The 25,386-nt window shown below is 41.3% G+C and overlaps 1 protein-coding gene across 4 annotated transcripts in view; it reads right to left on the bottom strand.

Annotated features, from left to right (window-relative positions):
* Window positions 1–22,456, bottom strand: part of DDX1 (DEAD-box helicase 1) — a 39,072-nt gene extending 16,616 nt beyond the window's left edge. The window contains exons 1-14 of one of the 4 annotated variants that reach the window (XM_028496560.2): window positions 22,378–22,456; window positions 21,331–21,637; window positions 14,082–14,133; window positions 13,711–13,774; window positions 12,683–12,712; window positions 11,609–11,705; window positions 9,329–9,376; window positions 7,580–7,663; window positions 7,258–7,341; window positions 6,817–6,893; window positions 6,172–6,244; window positions 4,513–4,589; window positions 4,286–4,400; window positions 3,427–3,565 (exon numbers count right to left, since the gene is read on the bottom strand). In XM_028496560.2, the coding sequence (XP_028352361.1) occupies window positions 3,427–3,565; window positions 4,286–4,400; window positions 4,513–4,589; window positions 6,172–6,244; window positions 6,817–6,893; window positions 7,258–7,341; window positions 7,580–7,663; window positions 9,329–9,376; window positions 11,609–11,705; window positions 12,683–12,712; window positions 13,711–13,774; window positions 14,082–14,133; window positions 21,331–21,433 (1,043 nt within the window). In that variant the 5' untranslated portion in view covers window positions 21,434–21,637; window positions 22,378–22,456. Of the gene's footprint in view, window positions 1–3,426; window positions 3,566–4,285; window positions 4,401–4,512; window positions 4,590–6,171; window positions 6,245–6,816; window positions 6,894–7,257; window positions 7,342–7,579; window positions 7,664–9,328; window positions 9,377–11,608; window positions 11,706–12,682; window positions 12,713–13,710; window positions 13,775–14,081; window positions 14,134–16,803; window positions 16,906–17,079; window positions 17,111–19,853; window positions 20,055–21,330; window positions 21,638–22,377 lie in introns of those variants that run through there. The other 3 variants (XM_028496561.2, XM_007106886.4, XM_007106887.4) reach the window with 3 other exon arrangements.
* Window positions 22,457–25,386: the final 2,930 nt, after the last annotated feature.

Genomic DNA, 25,386 nt, shown 5'->3' with positions numbered 1-25,386 from the left:
AATGTTCATAGCACAGTAGCCAAAAAGTGGAAACAACCCAAACATCCATCAACTAATGAGTGGATTAATAAATATGTGGTATATGTATACAAATGGAATACCTTTTGGCAATAAAAAGGAACTAAGTACTGATACATGCTATAACATTGACGAACTTTAAAAAAACATTATGGCAAATGAGAGAAGCCAGTCATGAAACAGCATACATTGTCCAATTGCATTTATATAAAATGTCCAAAACAGGCAATTCTATACATGGAAAAGAGATCAGTGGCTGCCCAGGGGTAGGAAGGTGTGAGGGAAATGGGAGTGACTGCTAAAAGGTAGTGTTTCTTTCGAGGGTGATGAAAACGTTCTAAAATTGGTTTTGATGGTCACACAATTCTGTGAATATAATGAAAACTAAAACAACCTGTACACTTTAAAGAGTGAATCGTATGATATGTGAATTATATCTCACTATAGCTATTCACAAAAAGATTGTCTCCTTTTTATAAATAGCAGACAAAATTACTTCCTGAGGCAGCCAGACAACTTTCAATCAGAAGTAGCTATCAACTATCTTCATTTATTAATTTTACTCTTATTTAATCAGTCATTTAAAAAATACCATAAAATACTGGGAAAGTGGATGATGTTAACACGGAGTCTCATAAATTCTATGACTGATGAAAAGAAACAGCTTCATGGTTGCCTACTGTCATCTGAAGCGATTTATATAGTGTTTAAAAAAAAACCAACAGCTTTCTAGTCTGTGAATGTCCATTACTTTGGCATAGTCCTTAACCACCTACCACTAGAGCCATGTTTCCTCAATCTGGTAACACCAGATGCCAGATTGGCTACTTAAGAATCACCTGGAAGAGGTGCCATTCTTCCTTAAAAAACAAAGAGTTCCAATTCCTATTCCCTGGAAAATCTGATTCAGTATATACAGAAGAAGGACCGATAAATTTGTATTTTGAAATAAGGTCCCTTAGTTCCCAGGTTTGGTAACTATGGTCCTAAATCTATCACTTCTTCTATAAAGCTTTACTCTTATCCACTTTCCTAATCAGATACATTTATTTCTACAAATTTAGCAGAAAACTACACATACACATAACAATCTATGCTTATGTGCAAAGCACTGTAGGGTTGAGGAACATAGAAGACCAGCCCCTGTCTTACGGAGTGTAAAACTGAGCTGGGATGAGGAAAGCTATGCACATTTAAAGCAAGAAACACTAACACATGACGGTGCATAGGGATTATGGGGAAGCAAACACAGCGGTATCCGAGGAGGGAGAAAGGACCGGGCTGGCACCAACATATTAGCTTCACAGAAAGACCAGGACTTGAGCTGGGTCTTCAAAGAAGGAAAAGCCTCATTTGTACTGAATACCAAAATGAGTAACACAATTTTACCAACTTAGCAAATAAATTGATTTTGTCATCTATCTTCCCTTCCAGGCTTTGTCCAGATGCACGATAATCTTTACACATAATTAGAGCACAAAAATCAACTTATATTAGCATTTTACATTCTTCCCAAAACACTCTCTTGTGAAGAGTTCTGAGACTCTTACACTAAGAAGATGCTCTGGTGATGTACTCTTGTAGTGACTCTCCCTGTCATATCCTTAAAGCATTTTATCACATTTCTTTGGTTGTTTCTCTGCCTTCCACACTATCTCCAGACTCCTGCACATAATTCTGTAAAAGCAAAGATGAATTCTTGTTGTTACATCTTGATCCCTAGCCTAAGTCTTCACACATGGTAGGTATTCAAATAGTTACTGAAAGAGTGAAATGCATCAATCAAGACAAAATTAGGAATTATTTTACCTAAAAAGTTTTACTAAGTATAAATTTATCCCTGAATAAGTTTAACTTATGAGAAAGATCAACATTTAAAAGATGGGGGACTTCCATGGTGGCGCAGTGGTTAAGAATCCACCTGTCAATGCAGGGGACACGGGTTCAATCCCTGGTCCGGGAAGATCCCACATGCTGCGGAGCAACTAAGCCCGTGCGCCACCAACTACTGAGGCTGCGCTCTAGAGCCCGCGAGCCACGACTCCTGAGCCCGTGAGCCACAACCACTGAAGCACACGCGTCTAGAGCCCGTGCTCCGCAACAAGAGAAGCCACCGCAATGAGAAGCCCGCGCACCGCAACGAAGAGTAGCCCCCGCTCGCCACAACTAGAGAAAAGCCCGCGCGCAGCAACGAAGACCCAACACAGTCGGAAAAAAAAAAAGCTCAGACATCAAAATAAGATTTCTAAAAATATAAATAAATAAACAGATGGGCCCACGGGACATCAATAATTCAGAGTTTCTGAAGTTAGATAGTGGTGATGGTTGCACAACCTTGTGACCATATACTAAAAACCACTGAATTGTACACTTAAATGGTGAATTTTATGGTGTGTGAATTATATTTCAGTAAGAAAAATTAAAAGAAAAATTAATAAAAATCAAGTGTCAAATCAACTGACAGAGCAGTTTATTCAGGCTTTCCTCAAATTAAAAGGGATTGCTACTGAGCCAGAAGTTCTCCAAGATCACTAGACTTAGGGTCTCCCCGCAATGGCAGAAAGAGCCCTCGAACTAGAGTGACCAGTGTGAATGCCCACAGGGAAGATGGTCACCACTAGGAGACAGGCTAGAATTAACCTCACCAAGTCAGGTTTACCAACACACTAGACAGAGAGTGATACATTTTCTATGCAAATGAAGTGATGAAGCTAACATTAAATGAAATGGCCCCTTTAAAAAATTAATTTTTACTCTGATATAGTTTTGCAAACCATGACTCTTTATATAAGAGACACAGGAAAAATCTCAATTTACTTTTTTTTTTTTTTTTTTTTTAAGGATATTTCTTTATTTATTTTCGGCTGTGCTGGGTCTTCGTTGCTGCTCTCGGGCTTTCTCTAGTTGCGGCGAGGGGGGGCTGCTCTTCATTGCAGTGCGCAGGCTTCTCATTGCGGTGGCCTCTCTTGTTGCGGAGCATGGGCTCTAGACGTGCAGGCTTCAGTAGATGTGGCACACGGGCTCAGGAGTTGTGGCTCGCAGGCTCTAGAAAGCAGCCTGAGTAGTTGTGGCACACGGGCTTAGTTGCTCTGTGACATGTGGGATCTTCCCAGACCAGAGCTCGAACCCGTGTCCCCTGCATTGGCAGGCGGATTCTTAACCACTGCACCACCAGGGAAGTCCCTCAATTTACTTTTTTTTTAATAGAAGTCTTCTCACTTAAACAGGAGTTTTATATAGAAACTAATTGCTACTATATGTCAAAGTTAAATATATTTACACACTCATACACATGCATGTGTACACACTCTGAATTTCTACCTCATTTTTTTTTTCCTACTTTACTCTTCTTCTGAAACACCTCTGACCTAAAGACAATAGGCATTTGAGCACAAAAGGAAGCTTTACCTTAATTTAGGATTATCGACGTATTTCTTAAACTGCTTGACGTTATTCAAAGTTTGTTCAGCCAACTCTCGGGAAGGTTCGACAATGAGAGCTTTTGGAGCATTGGGGAGAAACTTCGTTTGTGCCACCTGAGCATTACCTTAAGAAGATAAAAAAGATTAGAATACATTCAGATCACACCTCATGATACCTTCATTTGTAAAACACGAGCACAAATCCTCCAGTACCAACATTTTAAATAACAATTGTCCAGTGGTATAGGTGACAGTCAAACTAAACAAAATAAAGATGCTTAAAATGAACTACAGATTCTTTAAATCTACTTGCAGTAATTTTAATTATATGCTTTGTGATAAATTAAATGAGCTATGAAATGTACTTTCTTTAAATAACTGGAAGCAGATTAGGCAGCACAATGGGGTGAGAGTGTGAGCTTTTGAGTCAGGCTGCTTGGATTTGAATTCAGTTCTACCACTTATTTGTCCTGTGACCTTGGGCAAGTGACTTCAAGTCCCTACTCCTCAAGTTCTTTGTCTGTAAAACTACCTTACAGGGTTGTTATGCAGACTAAATAATGCAGGTGAAGCACTTAACACAGTGCCATGGCACTTAATAAGCACACACATTATAAATACTAGAGACCATCAACATCGTGATCAGCTTCCCCAAAATGCGTGAACTGAAACCAAATACTTGGAGTTTATGAATCAGGTTTTGAAACTGAATTTCACTGACACGTTCAATAAAGATGCAGGACTAAACAGGCAAGGGGAGTATCTGTACCTCACTACAAGAAGCCTTACTTACTGGAGTTTCCAATACCCCATTCTTGAAATCTTTACCCTCTCAGGTGCTATACCTGTGTGCTGTGATTTGACAATGAAACTATCCGGTGCCTTGGAAAGGGCAACAAAACCATCTTTTGGCGGAAACTTAAATTCTTCTTCCCCGAAGTTGAATTTTAGTTCAGCATTCTAGCATTGAATAAAGGAGAAAATGAAAATGCTTAACCTAAGAGCAAACTATCCAATATGAAATAATGAAGATCAAAGTAGCTTATAATCACAGCAAAATGTCTCTAATTACCTTCAAAACACAGGCAGGAAAGAGGCCTTGGTTCTTCATATGTGGTGGTATTTCAAATGCCAGACCAAGGTCTTTTCCTTTAAAAACAAACAAGAGCGAGAAATTGAATTAAAACTACCAGAAAAGAGCCTCCACGTGCTCACCCCATCAAATCTGCCAGCCTATGCATATTCACACCCCCCTCCTGCTACTGCAGATTAACTGTGCTAATACCAACCTCTTCACTTTTTTACTTTGCTCCTGAAATTGTCCCCTCTCCCCCTCTCCAATTTTAATTATTCCCTTCCTACGGGATTGCTTCCAGTAGACACTTGAATTAGACGAACCTCCCTGAGCTCAAAACTTCCTCCATCTGTCCTTTATTTTTTCTTCTCCTGTTTGTAGTAAAACTGCCTGATTTCCACGTTGACTGTGTCCACCTCATTTCACTCCATTCTCTGTTGAACTGATTCCCAATCAGGCTCCCCCTACACACCCCTCGTTCCACCACAACAGCTCTTTGTCAAGCTCATTAATGACCTCCACTTGCCAAACACAGTAGTTCTCATTCCTCATCTTTCTAGGCTAGACCCATCAGCAGCACTGGACACAGTTTGATCATTCCCTCCTCCTTCAAAAGCTTTCTTCACCTGAACTGCAGGACCTCAACCTCTTCTGGCTTTCCTCCTCATTCACTTCTGCTGGATTCTCCTCAATTTGCCAACTTCTAACCACAAGAATACCCTGGGCCTCAGATCTCTCCTCTTCATTACCTACTCTCATTCCCTAGGTGATCTCATCTAGACCTACGACTGGATCATATATAAGCCAACAACTCTCAAAGATGTATCAATATCTCCAATTTTGATCCCTCCCCTGAACGCTTAACTGTACATTTAACTACTTACTTGATTTCATCACTCAGATGTCTAATAAGTATCTCAAACTTAACTTGCCCCAAACAGAACTCTTAGCATCCAACTGGTTCCCTACCTATTGTCACCACCCAGTGTTTTCAACAAAGCAGCCACAGTGATTGTACTGTTAAACTGTTAAAGACAGACGATGCCAATTCTCTACTCAAAACCTAATGGCTTCCAATCTCGGTCAAAATAAAAAGTCTGTATCATAGCCTGTAAGGTCCTATATGGCCTGGGCTCACCACCTCACTGACCTAAGATTCTACGACCCTCCCCCATGCTCAGTGTGCTCCAGACCCACTGGCCTCCTCGCTGTTTAAATACCCCAAGCAGCACGCTTTCATCCCAGGGCCTCTGCAATCACCCGTCCCTCTGCCTGAAATACTCTTCCAAGACATTTCTACTCAAATGTCACCTTCTCAGAGAAGCCTTCTCTGACCACCCCAGAACGCTCTCCATCCCCTTACCCGGATCTATACGCCCCTCAGTGCACTGTTCCCACCTAGCACACATATTGGTCTCTCTCCCTATCAGTAGCTAAGCCCCACAAAAGTGTACATAAATTTGTCTAGTCCATTTTCTGCTGTATCTCCAGCACCTACCAGCATGCCTGGCACACAGCAAATGCTCAATAAGTATTTGTTCAAAAGAAAGTCAGGGAGGAAGAGAAAGAAGATTGAAGATGGTGAGGAAATTTTAAAAATCACAAATAATGAACACCATATATACTCTCTAACAAAATGGTCCCTAGAAAGCTTACCATTTTTGGAGAATTTGACATGCCCTTTATCCATATCTAGGTAACATCCAATGGTATCATGCATAGTGAATTCCTAGAAAACCAGAAAGTCAAGTGCTGTTAATAAAAAGCAAAATTGAAAATAAGGTTAAAAGGTCAAATATAGCTGCATCCAAAGTATGTGTTAGTGTTGCGTAATGCTTCCTTAAAATTCTAATGTAGATTTTAAAAATGCCTAGTATAGCATATCATATATAATAGTAGAAGCATCAGACAGACTTTTCAGAATCAACATGATATTAAGGCTCCTCCACATTACTACAGATGTTGGCTACCAGAACAAGTATATTTAGATTTAACATGATTCAGAATAAGAAATGAGAGCAACACAAGTACTAAAGTCAAAGCCAAAATCAAAATGGGGTGAACACAGAAAACAAAGTAATACACTTTGGAGGGGCTAACAAATGGCGTAAAAGAAAAATATTTTTCTCATTTTGTAACATTTCTTCACTGAAGTCCCAATCTGAACTTTCCGTGGAAAATATTCAGAAAATTCACTTGAATTTCACAATCATTTCTACACCCTCAGTCATGTCATGAGTGATCAAGCAAGTATGCAAGAAAACTTACTAACACTACGATTAAGTCATTAATACAGCTTACCTCTCCATAATTATCAAATTGTTTATTGTGAGATTTCTTTCCTGTTCCACCAAAGCCAAATCCAAACTTGTCAGTACCTAGATTTTAAAAGTATCTTATAAATGTGGTAAGAATAAAGTTAAAAGCACCATAAAAGTTCACAGGTTGAAGATAATTTGAAGCATCTACACAGTATTGTGTGGTACACATTAATGCATACTAACTTTACTGACTTCATTCATACCCTTAACCTTATTCCTCCTGATTTTATGATGTTATAATATCTATTTTTTTGATACTTCAAATCTTTCTTGGAACGTGGAGGGTATAGGTAAATATTATTATTTCCATGTCTCTAAATATAAACTTTGTATGGTTTACTATTTTGCTCCCCACTAAAATAAAATGTTAAAAATTCACAAATGTAAAACAACAAATCCAGTTTATTTTAGAAACACTTACCTAGGTCTAGGGAAGCCTGCATAGAAGACCACCCAACTCTGCACAATCCTTGGTCATGACAGGATACTTCATAGTAGTGTTTCCCTGCAAGGGCAAAATACTTTGAGATTTTTATAAATTATACACTTATGATTCATTTACCATGTAGCTACTTTCCCATTGTTTCTGAATAACAAATTGTATCCTCCAAATGAAGAATTGTAGATCTTTTTGTAACATTAAAAATCTTTTCAGATCCTCGATTCAAAGCTACTTTAAAGAAAGTTCATGTATTAATACATCACCCCAAAAGTTCAGACAAGTACAAATGTTGTTTAAATACCTTTCGTTAATCCTTTAGTAGCTCTACATCCATGCCATTCCTTTACTTCTCTGCTCTGACAGCAAAGACCATCTGACCCAATTGCTGGATTTGAGAAAAACACAGAAAACCATGTCAATACAGATTACATAAATCACGCATTCTGAAATAAGTATCACTCAGTCTCACCAATAAGATAATTCATTACTTGGTGCAATGTTCCAGGGACCGAGACTTGCTGATTCCTGAAGGATAGCAATGTCTTCCCCATGAGAAGCTGCCCTCATTCATCCCCTGGAGGGCTGTGGCTTACGTCGAGGACTAGCTTCTCTACTGTTGTCTGTTGGCTAGGACAGGATTTTACCACAACAATTCTAAAAAGGCATCAACAGAGCACCTAACCTGATTTGTACTACCGCAGCTGCACCACCAACACACGTTTAGACAACTATTCTCTACAGTCCTTTAAAGAAACAGATACTAAGGATGACGCAGCACCCACTCATCAATACTTGTTGCTCTGATTTTATGCCGAAATTAGAGCTTGAGTGAACGCTACACCAAAAGAAGAACAGAAACTCTGGCTTGTTCCCTAATCCGTGGATCCAGAAACCATAAAGGGAAAGCAGGAAAAGCCTGAACAAATAACCCTGTAGCTGTTATTTGCTAATATTAGGGCTCTAAAAGATGAAGTTCTATATTATACATCATAGTCAGTCATAGGGCTTATTGGTGCTTTTTGGCGTTAAGTAAAGCATTTGGCTTTTGTCTGTACTGGAAACTATAACTTCTGTCCTGATTCAGGCTTGCAAATCATATTCGCCACCTGAATGTAGAAGAAATTTTTTAAAAAAGCATCTTGTCACACATTTTCCTTCACTTATAAGAAATTAAATTATTTATTCAAAGTATAAATTCTTATTCATATGGGTACATTATATAAACCTCTGAACTTTTAAAAAAGTTCTCGGACAAGGGTAAATCATAAAAATTTTTGTATTTAAAATTCTTTATGCATATATACATATATATACTTTTACATAAATTGATATCACATGGTAGAGAGTAGCAGTGTGGGGTTGTTTGTTCCTGTCATGATTCCTCAAGGCCCATTTACCTTTCTCTGCATCCTGATTTTCTTACTCATTGACACGTGGAGAAAATTCCTCCAAGTCAACTCTGCAGTTCTGACTTATTCTTCATAATAGCTACACAATAGCCCTTGGATACACCCTAATCTTTGTTTACCATTCTAGCAGTATCATTTACTTTGCTGGCAGTTTTTATCACTACAAATAATGTTGCATCAAACAGCTTTGAAAGTATATTCTTACATACTGGCACTTTCATTCCAATGAGCTTGACCTTCCAGGCATATATGTTTTTTAAATATTAACAGGTAATGCCAAACTCCCTTCCAGAGAGGCAGTAACTTGTAAGTCGGTTATCACCCTTTTGGATTCTTGCCAATCAGCTGGGTATAAAACAACATTCACTGTAACTTTAATTTCCATTTCCCTGCTACCTGTAAACTTGACCTTTGTTTGTTTATTGCCATTTGGATTTGGTTCTTCTGTGAACTGCCTGTTCACATCCTTTGTCCATTTTCCACTGACTGCTTATCTCTTTCTTACTAAAACAGGTAACACTTTATCTGCTGTCAACACAAGAACCCCTTACCAGTTTACAAGGATTCTTTATCTTTCCTCAACATTGCATTGAAAACAAGTTTGAGAACCACAAATGTGCTGCTAAAATCTATCCACTCACCAAAAGCAGATCCTCTATCATATGGGTTCATTTGCCATTTGTTCAGCACTAAGCAAATTAAAACAAGAAAAGTTAACCCCAAACAAACATAAGTTAAAACATTCTACAAAAAAGAAAGCAAATATTTTATATTTTATATTTTATATGATATCTTAACTCCTCTAGTTCCAATATGGTTTTACACACTATTTGGAATGTACGATTAAAATTGTTGCTGTTTTTATTAAAGGCAAAACTGAAACTGAAAACTGAAACAAGCCAAAAATAATAGTCACTGGCCCATCCAGGGCAACCTTTTCTGCTCACTTGCTTCAGTGCCTTTTTATTAGATGCACTGATCTTTGTCGTAACTATGAAAGCATTAATAAAATGAAGTTCTGGTGACTTCAATCATAACAAAAATAACCCACCAACATATCAGAATCTAATTATCACTTTATCATTATTAAAAGAAAAGCAAGTCCTTTATTTTAAATAATTCATAAGTCACAAAATATTTTCCTCTTCACTTTTAAGCGATCGGCATTTTCGTTTTCTAAAACATCTAAAGAGTCTGGATAATCAAAGAATCACAATAGCTAAAGAGAATGCTATGTATTTTCAAGCCCAATTTCCACCCAAGGTAGAAATCTTTTCTAGATTATTTCTGGTCTAATGATATCTATCATCTGCTTAAACACCTGGGATGATGGAGAAGTAACGTTCTCTTGAGGGTCTCTATCCACTGTGGGCTCAATCAAGCTACTAGGAATTAAACAGTATTTTCTAGAACAATTATTCTCTCTCCAGATCCCAACAATGATTTAACAATTATACCACCTCCCTTTTTTATTTGTTTCTCCATGTTTAAATATCTAGCTTCCTTACTCCTAATAGGACATGATTTTTGGAACTGCAGCCATTCTGGTTATCCTTCTGTGGAAAAAGACAGGATCCTTCTCTGTCATCACTCTCTCTGATAAATGATTGTTTATAGTTGCTACAAATTCCGCGGCATGTGGGATCTTCCCGGACCGGGGCACGAACCCGTGACCCCTGCATCGGCAGGCGGACTCTCAACCACTGCGCCACCAGGGAAGCCCGAGACTATTTTTAAACAGACTAATAGTCTAAATAGTTCATATCCATTATCTCACAATTCATTTACAAATGAATTCATTCTACAAACTATGTAACATTGTTACTTTCAACTACTGAGAAGAAAATGTTGATATGCCAGCTCACTCCACTTAAGCTTGCAATTTTGTCACAATCCTATTTTGTATCATGAAACAAAAGTGACTTAAAATATAACAAAACCATAGATTACTCAAGATAGAATGGAATTCAGAAACCATTTAATAAAAGCAACAAAATTTAAGGATGAGAAAACTAATGTAAGATTGTTCATGGCACAGACAGGACCAATCTCCATGGAGATAGGACTGAAAATAAGAAACTGACTTTAAAATGCACACTTTACATTTCAACCTCCTGGGCTCCTTTCTTATCTTAAAGGAAAATGCATGCCTCTTTTCCCTGTAGAAGGCAATATTTCCTACCACCATGGGTTTACACTCTATCAACTATTTGTAAAATCTTTCCTTAATGCCTTTGTAAAATACTGTACCAATTTATCTTCAATATTATGCATAAAAAGTTATCAGGTTAGGAAAACCATTAAAATAACTAAATATAACTTCTAAAATGCCAGTGTTTTCTCAAAGACAACACTGTTAGTATCTTAGGAGGGACAATCTTTCAGTGTTTATGCTCTAAATGACATTTAGCATCCCCGGTTTCCAGGGCACCAAATGACAATACCATCCCCTGGATATTGACAATAAAAATGCACACTCAAATTTCACATCTGGGGCTTCCTTGGTGGCACAGTGGTTAAGTATCTGCCTGCCGATACAGGGGACAAAGTTTCAAGCCCTGGTCCGGGAAGATCCCACATGCCGTGGAGCAACTAAGCCCGTGCACCACAACTACTGAGCCTGTGCTCTAGAGCCCACGAGCCACAACTACTGAGCCCACATGCCACAACTACTGAAACCCGCGCGCCTAGAGCCCATGCTCCGCAATAAGAGAAGCCACCGCAGCGAGAAGCCCACGCACTGCAACAAAGAGTAGCTCGCCACAACTAGAGGAAGCCTGCACACAGCAACGAAGACCCAACGGATCCAAAAATAAATAAATAAAATAAATTTATTTTTTAAAACATCTTCACATCTGTAAACGCCAGGAATGAGAATTACTAATTTATACAAAAGGAAATTAATAATATGCAAAAATTACCTGAAGCACCAGTTTTAATTGTCGCTTTTCCTTTTTTGCCTTCTTGTTGGTCTTTCAGAGTTTCATAAACTATCTGGATAACTGGAATACTGAAAGCCTAGCATATAAACAAGAGTTCTCTATATTAGCATTCAGATATCAATGACAGTTCAATAATCAATATAAATTACAAAAATCATGCATGCACCTTAAATAATGACACATATTCCTGAGCGCTGCTCCAATTTGCCCAAACCCAAAATACCAGTAAGATAACGAGAGTTGACTGAATGAAGGAAATAAGAACCAGCTGATAGCCCAAAACAATAAACAATCGGGACCCAAGGAATGAACTAAACTAAAAAGGATAAATATTATTCTGACAAACCGTTTCTCTAGTCTAGGCCAATAGGAGATCAACCTCTATTTGCAACTTCCTTATTACTAGAGCCACTGCATTAAAATTCAGAAGTGAGTATAAATACTAAAGATACTGTAACTCTTTCTCCGAGACCAGTTTTAAACTATATTCTTAAAGCCATACTCTTATAAATCTTATTTCAGAATGAGCTGGCAACAAAAATATTGTTCTCTGTGGCAAGCAACCACTTTTTACATTTTGGAAGGAGGATACTTGATTACATATTTCAAAGTAAAAACCACTGTTCAAAGTTGCTTTAAAAATCAACTCTTACGGGCTTCCCTGGTGGTGCAGTGCTTAAGAATCCGCCTGCCAATACAGGGGACACAGGTTCGAGCCCTGGTCCAGGAAGATCCCACATGCTGCAGAGCAACTAAGCCCATGCGCCACAACTACTGAGCCTGCGCTCTAGAGCCTGTGAGCCACAACTACTGAGCCCGCATGCCACAACGACTGAAGCCTGCATACCTAGAACCCGTGCTCCGCAACAAGAGAAGCCACTGCAATGAGCAGCCCGTGCACCTCAACAAAGAGTAGCCCCCGCTCACTGCAACTAGAGAAAGCCCGCGTGCAGCAACAAAGACCCAACACGGCCAAAAATAAATAAATAAAATAAATTCATGAAAAATAAAATCAACTCTTACAAAGTAAGTCAATTTAAGTTTATTACTTACACCAGTTTTTCCACTTCCTGTTTCTGCAGCCTAAATGAAAAAGAAAAAAAAAGTTTAAGTTGTCAGTTAAGGAAATCAAATTAATGTGATACCATGTAGAAATTTTTAACAATTCACAAGCTACCTTTATTTCCAGTGTCTCCAGATTATTCAGATTTCCTCATTCAACTTTATTGCCAATCTTGCCATTCCTCTTCCATTCCTCAAGAATCTGTTCTCCCTTTTCCTTTCCCATTACTACCATTCAAATCTAAACCCTTATTATTCTAACCTAGATTATTACAAAAGTATCCTAACAGTATCTCATGTCTTAGAGCTACACTACAAGCTGCTATCAAATCAGTCTTCATTAAAAACACAATTCTAACCGTGCAACGCACCCCTAGTTAAACATTTCCAATGATCCACACTGCCAACACACACCCAAATTCTTTAGCATGACACTTCAGAAAGGGCACAAATAATCTGATCCACTGTGTACTTCTCACCTTATCTCAAGTTACACTCTCCACCCCAGACACACGTACTTTATGCTACCATTGAAGTGAATTACTCTGGGATCATATCCTGCATTCTCCTATTCATGGTTTTTGTTGATGTGCTCTCTACTTAGAGAGCTTTTCTCCTTTATCTTCCCTTGTCCAAAATCTACTTCTTCCAAGCAGAGTCCTTTATGATTCCTCAAGCAGAAGGGTAACTGGACCCCACTTGCATCTTTTCATACTTTGCACCTCTCAGGCAGGTGCCACATTTTCCCTTGCATGACATTTATCCATGTACATGTCTTACTGTGCTACCGGGTTGAAGCTTCTGAAGGGCAAAGACTGCATTTTATTCACCTTTGTGTTCCCCACAACTTCTACCTAATTACTTTGAATGCAGCATAGGTAGCTTAAATGTTTGTGAATAAATAAAATTAATTTCGTGAAAATACCATTTCTAAGCCTATGGAGTTCTTAAAGTGGGTCATAACAGCCCCAGAATTGTGTTTCCCCAGCTTCCAACGACCTCACCACATTTAAACATACCATAAGGACATCACCTCCTCCTAGGATCAGTGGGATGGACTCAGCCTGGATATCAGTTGGGAGACTAAAAGAATCACATTTTGAAGAATTTTAGTTAATTAAAAAAAAAAAATCACCTAAGCTAATTAAGTCATGTTAAACTATAAACCTAAAAGAGAATTTTATTTGGCAAACACTACCCATCTTTTCCAGCTAAAAATATCTCAACGTTCAGAAAGGAAACTCTATGATGTAAAGAATCACAGGAAAAAACTGAATTTCACTTACCCAGCTGGGCCCCAAAATATTTGATAAAAACACTAACCACTATTTAAATTGAAAAACATTGTTGTCACAGGTACATTTACGCTTTTAAAGATGGAGGTACTTACAGCCAATCCATCTCTTCCACAGCTTGAGCAATTTCAGGCATAACACCCATCTCTGAAAACAAACATTAATTTTAAAAACTACACCTACTAAACTTAAATCATATTGCTCTTAAAATTACTGTTCAATGGGGAAACAGGTTTGAAGCATAGCTCAGTTACATAGTATCTCTTGAGTATACATTTTGGAGAAAGACTTGAGCTCAAATTTAAGCTCTCACTAGCAATGTGACCTTGGGCAAGCTATAGACCTATTTCTTCACACAAAATGGAGCTAATATTGCTTATGCTGTAGGAATACGGGACGATTACAAATAATCACATGAATGCATCTGGCACATAGTTACCACCTAGTACGTAGTATCCACCAGTGAGTGCTTCCTCCCTGTGACTGGTGAAAAATCTGCCAGAGTTGGAAAGTTCTAGACCAGTACCATGGTTGTTTCACCTAGAGATAATGTGGAAATCATGTGCCTTGACTCTTTGAGGACCATGTGAATACCCTCAGCGATCTGAGAAAAATGAATAGGCAAGTAGAGAGAGCCCACATTTATAGGCAGTCATAATCAAAACTCTGGTAAACTGAAAAGGGAGGGGCTGCTGGTGAGAACTTGGGTTAACTGGAAATGTCAGCTGAAGAACTACTCTGTTCTTAATTGTTCACATATTTAAGTAATTTACATCAAAGTGAATCCTAAATGAATAGATTGGGTTATTTCTGATTGGATTTTAAAATTTTATCACTTCTCAAATGAACTGTAGAGGGTACACATGGAATAGTGAATTGTATTACTTAAATCTCCTTTCCAAATAAGAAGTGATCTTTCTTTTAAGTCTGCATTTTTAAAATGTAGCTTTTATTATTGTTATCTTTACAAAAGTATATATTTCTATTAAAAAATGAACAACACTCAAATATACCCAAGCCCCAGAGATAACCTATTTGGAAATTTTGTATTTCTTATAATCATTTGTGAAAAGGCATAAAATAAAACTACAATCCACTGCAAAAGTAGCTTTTTCTTTGCATCAGGTGAGAAGACACATACTAGCAATTAACAATAGATACAACACTAACATTTTGTATAGTAAACTAGTTAACAGAAACATTGATGACAAGGGAAAGGGTAAAAATCTTTTTCAAAAAGGCAGGCTCTCCTATCCCCAAATCTCTTAAGAAAAATCAGATCGAAAAACTACTCAAGATCAAAAGTTGTATATCCAAGCTGACCTTTTTAAAAATTGCCCCCATTAAAGTCTAGGTGTATTATCTCTCCTACAACGCAAATTGCTTAAAAAAAAAGGGAGTGATGGTCTTCAGTATGCTGCATACAGAATACTGCAAGCTGAAGCTGCTTGTGAAACTATTATATTGCAAGCAGCAACCACAGGCCAGCTTTCAGCAAATTCCAGGCAATTTCTCGTTCCATTCTGGTCATGTTGTCTGCAGATTTGCTTTGAAACCATGTTTTCTTTAAACAGAACATTTTTAACACTCAAAAGAAAAATAGGAATATTCATGCTCTTTAATTCCACTTTTGTCTATTTCACATCACAGACTCTTCTAGTCCTTTACTCTAATATTCCTGAAATCTGGGCATGACTCCCAAAGAAGTGAACCTATAAAATGACAACCTGGAACTGCTCTACACATCTTGGCTCTGAAATCTGTTTGAGGAGAGAGCTGGGGAAACAAAAACAGCTCCCAGTCTGAGCAGATTTCCCCTTGCCTATTATGAAATGCAACTAAAACAATCAGAAATCCTCTCTCACGACTAAAAACTTGGAATTCCTAATGTTCTAATAGGAGAAAAATGAAGAAAGTAGAATACTGTGTTATATCTGAAGTCATCTTAATAGATTAACAATATTAAAAGATAGTAGGCCTAATTTGATACATTTATTGCTATATAAATGTACGACTTTTAGTCTATAAGGCTTACTGAAACTTGTAAAACCGTGGATGTATAAAGGAAGGTAATAAAGGAAAAGAGAAAAACAACTGTCGGGTTAGGTAAGCCACCTGAAATTCCTGTTTGGAATAAAGGAGGGTATCATCAGCAAATAAACAACGATTTTCAAAATTTGTGATGGGCTCGTGTGTACGCGGACGAAAATGCTTTCCCTTTAGCTTAGATGTTCAACGTTACTGTTGCTATAACAGAGCTTAACAACAAATAAATATCAGGTTTGTGCCTGGAACTTTTAGTTTCGGAAAGGCCTGAAAAAAACTAGATGCAGGATGGTCATTTCCAACTGACCCCTCCCCGAGCCCTGCTGCTTCTCGGCCAGGCCAAGCCCCTATCGGGCGCGGACAGAAAACGGTTCCCGAGCACCACTGCCACGTCAAAGAGCAAGAGGCCGGGGCTCCGAGAGCGGCTGCAGCAACGCCGCCGCATCGTTCTCGCAGCCCCGGGTGTCCCGGCAGGACGGCCGAGTGAAGGGAGACTGGAAGGAGAGAAAGTAGAGAGCGAGCACGGGGAGGCCCGGCCCGGCCAGCACCTGGAGGGAAAGGCTCTCCCTGCAACACCGAGGCGCACCGATCGGGCCTCTCGCGCCGCCACTGATCCGCCCGCAGTGCGGGGACCGAGGGGACCGCTTTGGACAGCTCCCTCCTGTCCCGCGCGGCACCTGTGCGCCCCCGCCCCAAAGGCTCCCCTCCAGCCGGCCCAGGGCCGAGGCGTGCATCCGGCCGCCCGCTCCAGCCCCAGCTCCGCAGACGCACCGGAGAAGGCCGCCATCTTCGCCCAGTCCTCCGCGACTCAGCTCGCGCTCCCTCCCTCCGAAAGGACACGCGGCGCGGTAGCGGCCGGCGCTTCCGGCCCCCGCCCCCGGCTCGAGTGTGTCGCTTTCCAAGTCCCGGCAAGGACCCAGCTCCGAAAGAACTGTTCCGGCCAAAGAAAAGACGCGCCGCGGACTCCACGGCGCGGACCCAGTTCAGATGCCCCTTGCTTTTCCTAAGTAGCCAGGACCCGTCATCGTTAGACGTCCTCAGAGTTACCTTTTATGTAGAGCATGCTGTGTGTCATCAGGAGCACTTTTCCACATGCAAGGAAGCAGACGTTGCGTGATGAGGGTCACACAATGGCCCAGGATGACCTGACAGCAAAACTGTGCCGTCTCCGCTGCCTCACTCAGACCCCGCAGCCTCTCAAAGATAAGCAGAGCTTTGTGGTGTGTGAATGACCTGGAGAGAATGTACTGAGTTCATGGCCCAGAAAACCTGCGCTAGTGAGCGCCTGGCACCCAACAGTCATTTACTAAATACCTTTGACTGATTTCGGTCTCCCAACCTCCCTTCCCCGGTGTTCGATGGAGTATTGATAATTTCACATTTATTTGACGTCCTTACAGTTTGACTCTTCTCTTTGCAGAAAGATAGGAAAAGTAAACGAATGTTTAATCCTGCCAACAACTCTGTCAGGTTGTATTAGCATCTTTAGACGAAGATACTAAGTTTCAGGAAAATTAAGTAACTTATCTAAAGCCATATAGCTACTGAATGGCAGCGTGGTATCTGAGCCACATCCGCCTAACTTCGGGGTCCATGCTGTACCTAATGTGTAGCCTGCCCCAGAGTGACATGAGAAAAGTCAAACCCTCAGGCAAGATGTTTTAGGTGGACTTAGAACTACAACTTCTGGAGCCATACTTCCTGCGTTTGAATTCTAGCCCTGCCATTTGCTAGCTGTGTAACCTTGAACAAGTCTGGGCTTCAGTTTACTCATTTGTGAAATAACCATGAATAATACTACCTATCTTGAAGGATTGGTATGAGGCTTGAACAAGATAGGTAAAGCACCTACAACAGTGCACAGCACGTGGTAACAATATATGTGTTAGCTCTATTATTATACTATTACATGTAATAGGATTCACCTAAAGTTCCAACAAGGACAATACAGTCAGGTCTGCCTGCAGCTTCGCACCTCCAGGGGGCACCATTCACATTATATTCTCATTATATTTTGTATAAATTTATATGTGATATCCCCTGAGAGTTAGGCAATGTAGCAGTTCTGAATAGATGCCATGTACGCCATATTTTTCCTCTCTCAAGGGACAAAGAATTTTCCAGGGGACTACTCAGAGGACTTTGGATCTCAGGAGTTTGGGAAGCAGAAGGCATTCTCTGAGAAGCTGTGACTAGAAGGGCCCAAGGCATCAGGGCAGGAAAAGAGCCAGAGGGAAGAGAAGGCAGCTGTAGGAGCAGACCACGTTTCCAACACCTGTGGGGAAACATGTGACTTTTTTCACCCAGGGCTAACTGGATCTGTGGAGAGTGGACTTGAAGCTCTCTTCAAAGGGAACATGCCCAGGACTTCCCTGGTGGTCCAGCAGTTAAGACTCCACACTTCCAACGCAGGGGGCGCAGGTTCGATCCCTGGTCGGGATCCCACATGCCACGCAGCCAAAAAAAAAAAGGTGGGGGGGAATGTGCCCAAGAAAGCTGCCTGGAGAAGCTAAATGATGCAGCAGATAGACCCCCAAAGGACCCTGTTTTATTCATACCTTTTAACCAGAGGACAGACATCACCTGCTTCATGGAAGTTGCATTTGGAGGATACCAGCAGAAGAATCTCCAAGAAACCAACAAAAAGTACCCCTGAGCTAAAAAATATCAACCTTGGGCATTATTGAGCCAGAGAGCGCCAGATTCAGATCACAAAGGCACCAGCCAAATAAAGGTGGGTCTCCTCCCTGTCCAGATTTTACCACTCCCCAAGGGTCAGAAACAACAGCTAATGGTAGAGGGAAGAGCAGAAAAGAGATTGACTGAATCCGTCACCACACTGCTAAACTGGGGAGGGAGGAAGCTGTCATTTTGGTTAAAGTTGTGAGTTATGATCATGACACGGGACCCAATAGTTTAATTACAGGAATGAGACTATAATTGTGATGAAAATAGCCAGGCAACATTTCGTTATCTGGGAGTGACCAGAGAAACTCTGGAAGATGCTGGAGACACTCCATCTAGGTCAGAGGAAGAAATAGTCTCTAGAGAGGGTTTCAAGGTAACAGATAATGTTTTCTGCTCATTCCCTATCAAGTTTAGCTTATTTAGTAAATATAATACGAGAGAGATATAATAATACCTTCAATAATGTGAATTGGGATATGATGTGATTGGCTCCTCTCTTTGGCAGGTAGGACAAGGCCAGGCAAAGAAGTGGCAGGAAACCCCTTCATCCAACCAAGAGATAAATGATGGGTGTCCCCAGTCCAGTATCCTGCTGGTCCACTCTGCCCAAAACAGGCTGATTAAATGGGCACATACTATCAGGGAGACAGTCCTGGAATCCTTGCCTGGCTCCAGAAACCCACCTACATAAATCATTAGGTAGGAAGAAAACTACCACTAGGTGGCGCCAAACTGCAGTTGATCCCGGTAAAGGTAGAAAGGGACGTGAAACTCCCAGCTGGCACTTTTCCCTGGACATTTATTTCTATAACCACAATAACCCAGCATCTTATTGGGGTGGGTAATTGGACCTTTTGGACCCATAGCCAATCACATGTGGTGGAATTTTGCTGTATTATCCATACACGCAGAGAGATTGTGTTATGTATTGAATTTTCAAGTAAGCTGTACTATAGGCCACTGCAGACCAGATGGATTTGCAGCTACAAAGTCAGACCTACGAAATAGGTCCTTGAGATACCCAGGCCCTTGACAGTATAGAGAGTATTTCCTTAAAGATTAAAAAAAAAAAAAAAAAAAGGAAAGATCTGACTGGCAGATACTCTTTGTGCTCTGGAATATGGACATGGTACCTGGAAAGGCAGTGATGAGCCTTGAAGATGAAAGCTTCATGCTAAGGCTATTGAAGCAGAAAATAGGAGGAGATTGGATCCCTGATGGTGGTGGTGAGCTACCAGCCCAGGTCTGTCTGCCTCAAGACCTCTTGTGGCTGGAGAATGCATTGTGTAGTTGAGCCGCTGTTAATTCTCTCTAGCTTGCCACCCAACACATACCTAACGGGTACAGAAAAGAAAGGAGATGAGACATTCATCAGTATAGATTTTGTGTAATGAATCACTCAGAAAATTTTTTCAAGTGTTCTAGAATAGAGCAATAAGAAACCTATCGTGGCTCCAAGATGGAGGCGACCTTGACTTGAGTCATGAAGGCACCATCAAAAACAACCCTTGAGGAATGGCGGTCCAGCGGTTAGGACGCCATGCTTCCACTGCAGGGGGCACAGATTCGATCCCTGGGCAGGGAACTAAGATCCCACATGCCAAGTGGCATGGCCAAAAAAAGAAAAAAAAAAAAATCACATGAGTTTTAAAAAAAACAGCCCTTGAATATATGGTCATTTCCTCACAACCAAAAATGAAGATGAAATGTGCCATATGTAATGGAGGAAGTGAGCCTGAACCCAGCCTAAGGAATATAATTCAAATCAGGTTGTTTGCTTTGTCCTTTCACTGGCACCCAGCCACACTCCCCAGTCCCTATCCTGGCTCCTTCTGGGCCCTCGTTCCTAGCTCCTAAGGATCCAGCCACCACCAAGAAGAGGGAAGCAGCAAGAGAGGGTTGTTTTAATGTAAAAGAAGTCAGTTAGAAAATGCAGTATCTTCATTACGTAGCCCCCCTCAAATCGTTCCTCACAATACGTAATACAAACCCACTCATCCTGCCACACAGGTGACTGCAACTTATCCCTCCTCAAAGGTTCCCCAGGAAGTTTGCCCTCAGATCTATGTCTTAGGAGAACAGAGAACTTGGCGTCACCTGCTCTGGATCTTGAATCTTGCTGTGAGCAGATGTGGCCACCCTTCCACCAGGACACCCTCTCCACTTTGATACAGCTCTTGGTGGGTAAGACTCCTGATCCCATCTTCCTCAGGATGGCGCACACCAGACCCTCCAAGTCTAGCCTCCTGCTTCCTGCCAGCATGACCCTGGGGGTCATTTTACCCTCCAGCATGTCAAACTATATAGAATTCCTTGGGGACTCCCTGGCAGATGAGTGGTTAGGATTCCGTGCTTCCACTTCGGGGGCACGTGTTCGATCCCTGGTTGGGGTGCTGTGCAGCACGGCCAAAAAAAAAAATGTATATTAGAATTCCTTGCATACGGCAGGTTGCCTCTCACCACTGTGTATTTCCAGTGCTGTTTCCTCTCCCCAGAATAGCCTTCCCCTGTTAGTTTCACTTATCTATTGCTGAGTAATACCCCCAAATGAATACAACGACCAATTTATTGGTCATGATTCTGTGAGCGTGGAATTTGGGCAGGGCTTACCTGGCTGGTTCTTCTGTTCCACACGGCATGACCCGGGGTCACTCACTCGGCTGCATTCAGCTGGTGGGCTGGACTGGAAGGTCTGAAAAGACTTCACTCTCATGGGTGGTGCTGTGGGGCTCCCAGACACAGTCTTGCTCTCTCCACATGGCCAACTTGGATCTTCTCACAGCAAGATTAATCCCAGGGAAGACAGACTTCCTACCTGGTAGCTGGGTTTCAAGAGGATAGGGCCCCAAAATGGAAAGCCAAGGCTGCACATCTCAAGTCAGCTGTGGAAGTAGCCCAGTGTCACTTCTGCCAGATTCTGTTGGTCAATACAAGTCACATGATCAGCACAGCCCAGATTCATGAGGAGTGGAAACAGGCTCTACCTCTTGATGCAAGGAATGGCAAAGGGTGTGCTGCCATCCGTAGTATACCACGCCTCTCTTCTTGGCAAACTCCTAATTATTACCCCGATTCAGCTAAGCTAGCAATTTGCAGCGAATCCCGCTTAATGCCAATCCCCAGCTAACAGATACTGCTAGTTTGCCCCAATGTTTATTTCTCTTTTTCCTTACATTTCTGACGTTAAGCCAGATGTATGGCTTCCCGGAATAAAGACTCCACTTCCTAACCCCCCTGGTAGCGGGGCCATATGCCTGTGTTCTGGCCAGTGGCATATAAACAGAAGTGCCCTTAACGGAGTTGGTGCACCCTTCTTGCTCTTGCTCCTTCCTCTTGCTGGAATAGGGATGCAATGGCTGGGGTTTGAGCAGCCATATTGGACCAGGAGAAGAAAGCCATGTACTGAGGACGGCAGGACAATAAGAGAGAAGTAGCTTGAGTCCCTGGCACCAAGGAACACCGTACCAGCCAGAACTGCGACTCTAGATTTCTTACGTGAGAGAGAAATAAACATCTATCTTCTTTGTTTTGGGTTTTCTCTCCCAAATGACCAAACCTGACCCTAATTTATATACCCCACATTAGTTGTCTATTGCTACAGAACAATGACCCCAAAATCTAGTGACTTAAAACAGTGAACATGTATTTATCACTCACACTTCTGTGGAGCAGTAATTGAGGAGCAGCTTGGCTGGGCGTGTCCACTCCGAGCCATTCTTGCTGTTGTAGTCAAGCTGCTAGCCAGGTTTGCAATCGTCTGAAGTCTAGGGGCGGGGGCGGAAGATCAGCTTGTAAAGGTCACTGGCTCTTATGACTGCGTGGCAATTAGCAGGAGGCCTCCGTCCTCCACCTGGACCTCTTCCAGGGCAGCGTGAATGTTCTCATGAGATGGTTGCTGGCGCCCCCTACACCACCCCCCTTTGCCACCGCAACCAGCGATCCTAGTAAACAAAGCAGAGCGAGTGATATCACTTACAGCCTAGCCATCAAAGTCACACTGCCACTTCTGCCATATCTCATTGGTCACAGAGGCCTGTTCACAGGCATGAGACACACACAGAGGCATGAGGACCAGTGGATGAGGATCATTTAGTTTAGGGACCAGCTTAGAGGTTGCCTTCCACACCCCCCTGCTTCCCTAACAGAGCCCTTATTTGTTCAAGTAGCAGGTGGCAATCCCTCAACATCAGGGAAAAGCCTTTTCGTCCTCTGGGGTAAATCATGTTCCTTCCGGAGCAGCCATTGTTGTCATTAAGTTTGTTGGCTTAGTCTACCCTGTTTTTCACAGTTTACCTGACTCAGAAAGCAGTTTGGAGACAGCGAAGGCTCACGTTTAAACATCCTCTTTCTTTTTCCCCTCTGAATTTCCTACAGCTTCTGAGCTGAGCAACAATCATTGAATCTTATGCTTTTGTCAAAATCAGCTGTCAGAAACGGGTCCAGATCTATTAGAATGCAACATCATTCTCGCTGCCCCAGTGTTCACCTTATGGTACAGGGACCAGAGAGAGCCCAGCAAATGGACATAAATCCAGAGATCTATAATTCTCTGTCCCCTGAAGAAGTGGCCATAAAGTCCCTCACTCCAGATATATGGGAAGCAGAAGACAAAGGACAAGTCGGATGAGTTTCAGAGGGACTGTAAAACAGAAAAAGGGATCTTAATAACTGTGTCGGCCTCGTTATAAGCAAGCCAGGCAGGGACATGATTTATGGCTGGGCGCTGAGTGGCCCGCAGGCATGAACAGCACTCCCTCCCCCCTGCCCGTCAGCTCCTGTGCCAGCGACGCCGATGGCCCGCGGGGAAACGGCTCCACACTTAGCGTCTGAGCAGGACACGGCCTGGAGGTTGTGGGTGTTGACGAACAGACTCTGCACCAGACAGATGTCCTGAATCCAGCTGCCCAGAATCTGCCAGGACCCCTGAGTTCCATTACCTGCAAAAGAGACACATTTTGCACCTGCACCCAGGGTGCAGGCTTTCTTTCTCAGCCCCTCTCCCCGGGTCCTTGTTTTACTGCACTTCCTTCCTATCTGTGAAACTGATCACTTGTTAACAAGGTCTGTGATTTTTTTTTTTTTTTTTTTTTTTTTTTTTTTTTTTGGCCACACCACGCAGCTTGTCGGATTTTAGTTCCCCGACCAGGGATCGAACCTGGGTCCTCGGCAGCGAGAATGAGTCCTAACCACTGGACCGCCAGGGAAATCCACAAGGTCTGTGAATTTTATTTGAAGCAGACTGAAACAAGACCACTTGCTATATTTAAAGAAGGAGGGGGTTGATAAAAAGGGTGGTCAAGAATTCTTCAAAACGATTTATTCATATTGACAGACCCAGGGAGAAGATAAATCCCATCTTCCTGTGGAATTCAGTGTTCCACAGGGCCAAACGGAAGATTTTGGTCTGGAGTTCTGGTTTTGTATTTCTGTTTGTTTGTTCTTAATAGCTGAAACCATCAGTCATTATCGTAAGCCTGACATATTTTTTTCAGTTGCCTTCATAATAGAATTGTGAAGTTCAAATAACAATTATGCAATTGCCAGGGAAAATCCAAAGATCTCTTTTCCAAGACAAATATAGGTTCTATATATATGTTACTCCAGTGGGCAAAGTCCATGTTGATGGGTAGGAGACATTCCAGGCAAAGTCCATGCTCCAAATCTTCACAGTTATTGACAGCTTTGCTGTTCTTATTCCAGGTACATCAGGCATATAGCTAAATAATTGATAGATTATAGATAGATAGGACAGCATCCAAAGTGTATTGAAAATAGCTCATATTTGAGAGAGATTATCTAACAGGCTATTTAATTGCTCTGAGGCATATACTTTGAGTTCCTTTTGTTGAAGCTCTGTATCCTTTTGTGAAGTCATAACAGAAAAGAGAGGGCCATCAGAAAAATTATTTGCTCCAATTTTTTGTATTTTACAAAACTACATTTGAAAAGACTATCCTCTTTGATTTTCAGGTTCTCTTAATACAAAGACCTATAGGAAAAATTTCAATTTGACTTTATTTAGCCTAGGTTAAAAAGAAAACATGCACAGAGCATATGCGACACATTTGCTCTCCCCAATCCCTTCTACCTGCTCAGAACCCTTAGGAAGAAATGCACAGTCTGGGTAGAAAGCAGTTTCCTTTAGGAAATCAATACCATCCATTTTCCTTCAATCTTTGTATGGTCTCTGTTATATTATGATCCCAAATTGCCATGTTTTGTGTTATAGTCACTCATATAGATCTTCTTAAATCCTTTCAGATATAGCTCATAAGCAACATGAAAGCAAACGCTGTGATCTCCTAATCTCCTAATGTAGCACCTAGTACAAAGTGGGATTCTGTAAATATTTACTGAATAAATTAATAAAAGATATCAACATAAAAAAAAAAGAATTCTTCAAAATGCCTAGAGAAAATAATCCTGAATATGGTGGAATTTATTCTGCCTGGTCATATAGTTTCCCCTGATGTTACAATAGCAAGACTGGGAATTCGTAAAGGCTGCTTCAATTGTCTCTCTGAGTAGTGATGTTCCAGTTACTCTGACGGCATAAAAAATTACCTCAAAATGTAGTGGCATAAAAGCTTCATTTATTATGCTTGTAGATTCTGGGAGTGAGGACCCTGCACAGGGCACAGCAGGAAGGGCTTATCTCTGTTCCTC

This window comes from Physeter macrocephalus, chromosome 12 (assembly GCF_002837175.3).
Source record: "Physeter macrocephalus isolate SW-GA chromosome 12, ASM283717v5, whole genome shotgun sequence".
NCBI lineage: Eukaryota > Metazoa > Chordata > Mammalia > Artiodactyla > Physeteridae > Physeter > Physeter macrocephalus.
This window is presented reverse-complemented; position numbering and strand designations above follow the sequence as displayed.